Source organism: Quercus suber, unplaced genomic scaffold, assembly GCF_002906115.3.
Source record: "Quercus suber isolate HL8 unplaced genomic scaffold, Cork oak 2.0 scaffold_683, whole genome shotgun sequence".
NCBI lineage: Eukaryota > Viridiplantae > Streptophyta > Magnoliopsida > Fagales > Fagaceae > Quercus > Quercus suber.
Window position 1 is genome coordinate 73,761 of NW_027070124.1, and position 9,104 is coordinate 82,864.

The following is a 9,104-nucleotide window of genomic DNA, read 5'->3' on the forward strand; positions in this document are numbered from 1 at the left end:
TCGTTAGATGGCCCCCAACAATGAATGTTGATGAGGTTATATGTAAACGTGTTTCTCCATTGGCGTAGTTATCATCATATAAATCTGATTAGGATAAAACCAAATCTTATCGACTGGCAGATTTGGATCCTAGTCAAATGGTCCAAAGTTCAGGACTCCCTTACCATATCCAATCAATCAGGACAAATTACAGGATCGGACTCATTAAATTTAATCCATTAACATGACACTTGGTAGAAAAATAATTCTTTTCCAGTGCTTAAACCCTGATAGCTTGCCTAATTTATCCGAATTCCAGGGCATGGAAAACATTGTCATGTCAGCGTTGTGATTAATCAAATTTATAATATTTTCAAGAGATAAACAACAAAGTTAAATATATATATATATATATATATGTAGCGTCAATATTAAGAGATAAACAACAAAGGACCATGCCAAGTAAAAAAACATATCCGATATTTCAATAATTTCAATCAAGCCGTGTGTTTATAAATATATTGTAAATATTATATTGGTCAATCCAAACCTACAATAATATTTAAGGCTTTTCTTCCATGGATATTGATCCTATGGGAAGAAGGCAAGACTAACCCAACTAATACCTACAGACATAGAAAAAATTGTAATTTTGTTTAGAGATACATAAATCTTCATCCCCACAACCACATAAAACAATAAAGTTAGATGTGTGTTGCAAGCTTTGCTAGGGGACCAACTGCGAGTGAATTAACGTATGTGCATGGCTCAGTCTTAGAAGAATCCCAACGCTTATCATTGAAGTTATCGTATCGGTCAGGTCCTCCAACAATGGCACCAGTGAGCTCATTAGGGTTTGGAGAGTCTTTAGTGAACCAATATGTGAAGCTCATGGCACAGTTCACAGTTTTACCCGGAGACATCTTGGGGACTGAAGCGCCTCTGTGGTGTGCTTGTACTGGTGGATTTTGCCCGAATCCAACCATGTATGACCTTCCTTTAGGGTTTTCCCCCAGCAAGTAATCCATCTACCATTCATTCGGAGTAGTTAATTAATGTGTAAACAGTTTGTTTGATTAATAATAGAGAAAAAGTCTAATGACAACTTATTTCATAATTTGTTTAAATAAAAGTGACGTTAATGGTGAATACACATGCAAAGTAATGAGTGTGGATTAACCATTTACGACTTGTCAACTCATGGAGTTGTGAAATAAGTTGCATTCATGGTAAAAGTGTATAAAAATAGTCATTGATTATGGTAAATACCTGTTGCTTAGTGAAAGCCATGAGGTGGGCTGAGTCAAATTGTTTGTCTCCACAAGTGACTTTTTCATTGTATTTGGCAAGCGTATCACTATAGACGCTAAGCAAGAGAGCTGTTCCTGTGACGTACTGAGTGTTGGCCCCATCTCTCAAGTGAATTAAACCACCTGAAAATCATAGTTCAATGTGTGAGATATATAAGGGCGAAAAGGAGACATGGTTAGAATTCAAAACCATTTACTTTAATAAAATAATAAATTTTGATAATGTATTATCAAACTGCACTTTTTGAAACTATAACAATTACATTTTTTTCATAGATATTGGTTTCCTAGAAAACACATTGTTTGAAATGGCTTCTAATTGTTCTTAAAACTTAAACTATTAAGAAATTGTGAATTTAATCATTAAATTCTTATTTTAACAATGTGAAGCCTTACACACACACACAGTACCTGGAGAGATGTAAATTTGATGATAGGGGCTATCAGGAAGGACTGAGCATACAAAACTGTCGGCTTGTTTCTTGAAGGTTTCTAAGCCTTTCTCTCCTTGAAGAAACAACTGCAAAATTTGACAGTGAGCATATGTTAAGTGCCCATAATAGAATCTTTCTAACTGCAAATTTTGTGAAAGAGATGGAAGGTTTAAGAAACCTCTGTGAGAAGGATTTGAGCTCCTGCATATTTGAGGTCCCAGCTAAACTCAGATACAGAAGCACTGATGGACTCTTCTTGTATGTACTTTAGGTACACGGGCCTCTTGGTGGCAAGGAATAGCCAAGTAGCTGCCCACAATAGCTCATCCTGCATTTCAATTCCAGTTAAAACTGTCTAATCACGGACATGAAGACATACAAAAAGAGTTTTGGGTTTGGTTTTCTTGTATTGTTGACTCAAAAAAAAAAAAAAAAAAGTTTTGGATAGATGAAAAAAGAATTGCAGACCCTACAAAGTTTTCTTTATAACAAGCCAAATCCTAAAGATTGAATGATTATTCATTTTGGACCATTTGATATTTTGGATGTGTCAGCCTGAGTCACCCCCATATAGTTTTTAATTTGGACATTGTTTTTGCATCGAATCTCATATAATCTTTGTTCTCACAGCTTTTGCAATAAAGATTTGAACCATTTTAAAATGTGAAAACTCATGAGTCTCATGTGAATTATATATACATATATGTAACATTGTATAATCTCGACAAAGACACTCAATTGTAAATAACTTTATCTAAATCACAGAGTTTCTATTGTGTGCGTAAGAGAGAGAGAGAGATTACATTATAGCCTGAGTAAGAGCAATAGAAGGGGCATTCTCCATCAAAAGATCCCTTGTGTGTTCTGGCCAATTCAAAAAGCTACAAAGAAGAAAAAAGAATCACATTAGAAAAAAATTAAATCATTAGTAAAACAAATATCTGCAATAAAATTCTTTTAAGTCAATTAAACTTTGTCTTCTTGATATTTGCCAGAAATAGAGGGAGAATAATGGTCCCACAATATTAAATGGTGGTAGAAATAAGTTCAAATACGTACCAATTTGGCTTTGTTGAGTAGACGACGAGCATATACACGATCTTTGCCTCTGAACACAATTGAAGAAGCAGCCATTGCTGCAGCAGTTTCAGCTGCAATCTCAGTTCCAGGCGTGTTCTCATCAATTTTCAACACAGTTCTTGGTGTTTGCATGTTTTCAGGTCGAATCCAACATTGATGATCTTGCACCGGATCTCCAACCTTTGATTGCAATAAACAAACAACCATAATGAGTAGTTATTATATCATAATACAAATACAACATATTTTTTTTTTATAAAAAAAATACAAACTTCAGATGTTGTTTAAGCACAGTCTCATTATATTGTACATGATATATATTAGCAAAAAGGGTGTCTCACCTGCACATATAATCGTTTCTTTCTGGAACTAGCTTTAATAAAATAATCAGTGCCCCAGCGAATGGCAGAGTGGACATTTTCCGTCTCTCCGTTGACTTGTAGCTCTGATTTGTAAGCAATTGCAGCCCATGCTAGAGTTGTAACTGTGAAAGCCATGGGAAGCCCATACTTCACATTATCTCCTGCATCATAATATCCCCCAACAAGGTCCACCTGCATAACAACAACACATTCATAAATAAACTCGGCTCCAACCTATACCTCTAGAGCAAAAATAATCTTATTATGCATTGATATATCATATATGTATCCTTCTTCTCAACATGGATTTCACAGGTATGTGTGATCCACAATTTGTAAGAGAGATGGCAAAAAAATAATTTTATTATCATAGTACCTTTTTCACGTTTCAAATGTGAATATCGTGTGTAAAATTGTGGACGTATTGTGAACATAGTGTACATTAATGAGTTTGTGAGAACGATTATTGAAATAAAAATGAAAGAGATATAGATTAGAGAGGTATACATTTTCTTCCTTTCCATCATCAAGTGCCGAGTCTCCTCTCCAAGATAGCCTAGTACTTGGGGGGAGTTTCCCTGATCTCTGTGCCTCTAGGAAAATAAGTGATTTGGTGAGTGCATCCTTATAATTAATATTACCATTCACAGCAACCAAAAGTCCTTCAAAGAGAATCAGCCAAGCCAATGTAATGGCAGCTGATGCTGCCTTAGTAGAGGTACCCATATACTCAAAATTCTAAAAACTTCAAGACCCAAATCCAAATCACACACACAACAAAAACGAAAGAAAAAAAAGAAAAAACTTAGAGACAGAAAATTGTTCAGGGAGAACAGGAGAGGGATCTGGGTAGGGACTCTAATGTGGCGTCAAAGTTAAAACAAGGGAAATAAGCGGTTGTGTTTTCAGTTTGGGAAGTTTCTAATTTGTGTATGGGAGCAAAATTGGTTTGTTTAATTTTGGTGTTTTTGTTTTAAGTTTGTGATGGCGGGAGGGAATTAAAAGCTGAAAGAGTCGGTTAAAAAAAGAGTCAATATATAGTTGACGGAGAGAAAAAGTGGGGTTTTTATGAGAGGTGAACGTGGGGTTATAGATTACACCGTTTTTCATGTAACAACTGATATCCTTTCTATGTAAAACTTACGGTTCTTAGAGAGTCTGTTACATTGGGTTTGTTTTAATCTTGCGAAGAGCAAATCAAACATAGTAAAAAACTAACAATAATAATATTAGTAATAAAAGACTATTAGACTTACTAATAATACAAAGGAAATAGCGATATTAATTTATATATGAACAATTTTTTTTTTTTTTTAATTTTCATTTAGAATGACGAATATAGAAGTTCTGTTATTAGAACTAAAACAAAGAGTTATAGATTAGAGCAACATCATTTGCGAGAATTCTGTATAACATGATTTGCTTTGACTGTATCTCCAATAAAAATAATGTAGAAAGGTCTGGACTAGACCATTAATAGAAAAGCCTCTTTTGGATATGGAAGAAAATGCAATTAAATATTTTTTTTCCGGCCTGAATTTTCTTTGTATTTCATTCATGATTCTATTCATAAAGTCATGATCGATGATTCCTATGATAATAGAACAATTTATATAATAGAGCTATTTACATTACTCAACACATATATCTTGTCTTCTTTAAAAACTCCTAGATTCTTGATTCACTTTTGTCATATGGCTAGCAGGTACACACGCAATGTTATTTATAAGTATATATTTATTAAAACTTTAAGAAAGTATAATAAATTAAGATAAAATAAATATTTACATGAATGAAGAGAAAGACAGAATTGTATAAGAGAGAAAGGAAAGTAATTTATTAATCTTTTTTTATAACAAAATCACCGATTGAAAATTGCAGGCCTCTTTGCTTCTATTTTTTTAAGATAGTCTTCGATTTTTAATTTATATATATATATATATATATATAATAAAAATAAAAACTCTCCATCTCTCCATTTCACAAAAGAGCAAGACTTATGTACAATACTTAGGTGTTGTTTCTTAAGTTCTCATTTTAAGATTCTGCCATGTATAATTTTTTCTCATGGGATGGAAGTGTATTTTTTATTTAAATAGCTACATGACAAAATCTTAAGAGATGAATATAAAAAACAGTACCTAAGGTACTGTATCTAAATTTTGTCTTTCACTAAATATGTTTTTGAAAACCATTTCAAAGAATTATCTTGAAAATAAAATTTTGATTTTTTTTTTTTAAATTTGTAAATTAGGAAAAAACAAACCATGAAAACACTTTCTTTTCATCTCTAGAAGAAGTTTTTAATTTGTTCTGGAAAACACAAGCAACAAGCCCCTTATTGTAAATTACCTTGGTGGAAAATGTTCTTTTCTATTTAAAATAGTTATATTTCATGTTTCAAATTAAATATTACTATAAATCTAAAATTCTTTTTTTTAAAGAAGAATCTAGATGGTGTTTAGTCTATATACCAAGCCAGCATCATTTAAAAGTTCAAATGACATGTCAGATTGTACACTATTAAATCTTAGAAATAAAATATTAAGTATTAACTATCACTTGGTGGTGGCCCTAGTTGCACAACCACCCTCACTTGCCAAAAAGATTTACACTTGCAAAAAAATTATATAAATAATTAGTTTTAAACTAATTTGTTTTGTCTACCCTAAAAAAATTAGTGACCACCTTGAAAAATTATATAAATTATTATTTTTAAACCAACTTTTTTTCCACCCTAAAAAATTTAGGTTCAACAAAACTGAATAACTCTATGTGCACAATATTTTTACAACAATTTCACAAAAAACCATAAGTGATAAGTTGTTACTGGTTTTAAATTAGGTCAATTGTTGACATTAATTTTTTATTTATCAATAAGAATTTCTCACCTAGGATTTGTTGTAAAAATACTTTAGACATGGCATTAAAAAAAAAAAAAGATTTTGGCCCCCAAACATAATCCTTAACCCTTTAAATAATAAAAATAAAAGACTAAATAAAAAAATAAAATTGGCCTAAATAACAGTAAAAAAAAACTCAAACAACAAAAAATGAAAAAAATATTTAACACTCATTCAAAAGAAAAACAAATGAAATTCCTAATTTCAAATTCGTAACTTGTTCAACCCATTTTATAAAAATATTCTTTAATTTCATTTTTCCTATGATAAAATTCATATCGCCATTTTAGACTCTCTCTCACTTTATTATTCTCATCTCAGCATTCTTATTTCTCATTTTATCTCTCATTTGCTTTCTTTTTACCTTTTCATTTTTTTTAGTAGAATGAAATTATAAAACTTAACATATTCAATATATATATATATATATATTTTGTGATGACGTTTGTAAGGACCAGATTTTAGTCTCTAGCCCAAAAGGTGAATGGACTTAGGGCCAAAAAACCCAAAACAATGAATTTGTAGAAAATTGGTTGGAAACTGAGTCTTAATGAATCAGACAACCACTAAAGTGGATTCAGATGACGAGAGAATGAAGATAGATAAGTTTACACTAAAGAAAATCGTCCTCAGCATAGTCTGAGGAGATCAGTTCTTATATATTTCTCTCAAGTTTGGTTACAAATGCAAGTCTTTTCTCTTAATTGCTACAGTCTTTTTCTCTTAATTTCTCGATCCTTTTCTCTTATTGCCCTCTTTTTCCTTTATACTATCTTCCCCTTTCATCTCTACCCTCCACATGCAGACCAGATGATTGGTGTTAATACTTGTCCTATTAGCCCATTCCTGAAGTCTTTGTGTAGTAGCTTTGAGGCTAAAAACCACTGTTCAGGTATCAATTGCATATTAATGGCTAGAGAGTTAGCTGCAGAATATTTAATGCGGTGGTAACAGCTTTCCTTTGAGATATTTCATGGCCTCCTTTTGTCCTTTTCCTTTTGGATACTTATTTGCATCAGTGGAATTGTCCGGGGCGTTACTCTTAATGTCAGGCTATACCTTTTGACCTCGGCCTTGCTTAGCCGAGGAAGTATTCATCCTCGAACTATCTAATTAGTTGGTTGTGATCAGATTTTACTATTCACCTACCAATATGGACTCTCATAAAGGTGTTTACCTGTCCTTGGACTACTTAATGTCCTGGGATTAGGCCCCTAGCCCAATATACTTTACAGATACGTACTTCTGGGCCTATCACCCCTACAATAGCCCCTTGAGATTCTTTTTTCTGGCTCCTCGAGAAGAAATGAGGATTTCGATGTCACCTTAGTTAGTCCGTGCTCATCATACATCACCTATGCCCGTGTAAACGCCTTATTAACTGCCTAAGACACACTCCTGATGCTTCAGCATATAAGACACGCCTTCATTAAATTCTTACGGCTCCCTGTCCCCCACGTTCTACAACGCGATGCAAATCCAACGGCTAAGGATTTCACTAAAAACAGGGCGGGAGTTTTCCCGCTTGTAGCTATTCTTTTTATATAAATACTACCCAAATCAATCATTCTTCTCACTTTTGCATTCACTTCACTTTAGAGCTCATACATTGAACTTGCAACTTACCCAACTCACTCGTGCCTTTACAAATACCAAGAGCTTGTCCGAGGAGAGTTTTTATTTTTTCTGTAAGTCTTCATACCTCTTTTCATTTTATTTTTCTATATACTTTTCTTTTCTTTGCGTCCTTTTCTCTTTAGCTCTTCTTTCCTCTCTTTATCTTCCTAGCACATCCAAGTCCCTTTTAGAAATGGGTAGATTTGCTCATCTGGTAGACTCCGAGGAAGGAATAGAGAGTTTTAGAGCTCTGTATAGGATTCCTCTAGGAGTAGGCATTAGGTACTGTAAGGAAGGGGAGTGGCATGAGAAAAGGCAAAAGGGAGAAGTGGTGATCCCAATGATTGCCTTCATAGAAGGAGGGATAAGAATCCCTCTGGGTACTGTTACCAGAGACTACCTTAGGGCCCATAGGTTAGCTCCCACCCAAAGTGCACCTAATAAGTTCAGAATCTTAGGTTCTGTAGATGCCCTTAATGAGAGGATGGGCTTAAACCTCACACACCACGATGTCAATTGGGTTTACAACCTCCATCACTTAACGGGGTAGGGGTATTACCTAAAATTTAGGTACTCCGAGGTTAGACTCATTCAATGCCTCCCCAAATCCAAAAGGGCCTCAAAAAGAATTTCTTGATCGTGTCAGGGGAATGGCACGATGGCCTTCCCTGCTTGACGAGAGAGGGGCAGCCAAGTGGGGTTATAGACCTAGGATGATTATTTTAAAGTTACCTCCCTTTTCTTTTGCTTGTGTCTATGCATGAAATTCCCTTTCATTTGTATTATTCTTTGCTAACGATGTTCTTCGTCTTTCCCAATGGTTTTGCAGACAAAAACATTGCGATTCCTAAATCCAGTCTTGTAAACTAGGCAAGTTTGGATAAGATCCTAAAGGCCGAGGTGTTTGTCCACACAAGTGGTCAACTCAGGGTAGCCCACCTGATATTGGACTACATTCCAATATCTAAGAGTTTCCAGGCACCTAAGTGCGTCATTAGAGCCAGAAATCCTTGTCTGCACTAGATCAACGTTGTTGCCCCAAGCTTTCTTCTCACCAGCCCTGTTCCAGAAGGCACACTCGCCATAGAGCCCATACCCGAAGGCATACCAAAAGTAGCATTGCTACCACAATAGAAAACCGGAATGGCCACTTCTTCTAACCCTGCTAACACAAAAGAAGAAAAAGATGAAGAAATAGTTGAAGTATTTGATTCCGAGGATGAGTTTGAAGTCTTCAATTAACCCTTGTCCTCAGAAACTTCAACTAGTGACCTCGGCCATCCGTTCACACCAATACCAGATGAGATGGGGATCCAACGAAAGCAAGGGTCCACCTTACAGGAACTACTGGAGTCCCAACTGAGGAGGGACACGCTTAGGAAGACAGCCCAAACAAAGCCTCCTACACCCCCCCCCCCC

General features: G+C 34.7%; 1 protein-coding gene across 1 annotated transcript; it reads right to left on the reverse strand.

Annotated features, from left to right (window-relative positions):
- Window positions 1-488: 488 nt before the first annotated feature.
- Window positions 489-4,180, reverse strand: LOC112026245 (endoglucanase 16). The gene is made up of 8 exons (XM_024058931.2): window positions 3,673-4,180; window positions 3,145-3,357; window positions 2,783-2,983; window positions 2,527-2,604; window positions 1,902-2,051; window positions 1,701-1,809; window positions 1,249-1,412; window positions 489-1,007 (listed from the first exon to the last, which is right to left on the reverse strand). The coding sequence occupies exons 1-8, from the start codon at window positions 3,889-3,891 to the stop codon at window positions 684-686; spliced, it is 1,458 nt and encodes a 485-aa protein (XP_023914699.2). The 5' UTR covers window positions 3,892-4,180; the 3' UTR covers window positions 489-683.
- Window positions 4,181-9,104: the final 4,924 nt, after the last annotated feature.

Coding starts and splice junctions, on each gene's coding strand:
- LOC112026245 (XM_024058931.2), bottom strand. CDS start 3,891: ATGGGTACCTCTACTAAGGCAGCATCAGCTGCCATTACATTGGCTTGG. Junction 3,358..3,672: donor ATGATGGAAAGGAAGAAAAT/GTATACCTCTCT, acceptor GTTGTTATGCAG/GTGGACCTTGTTGGGGGATA. Junction 2,605..2,782: donor TACTCAACAAAGCCAAATTG/GTACGTATTTGA, acceptor TCTTCTTTGTAG/CTTTTTGAATTGGCCAGAAC.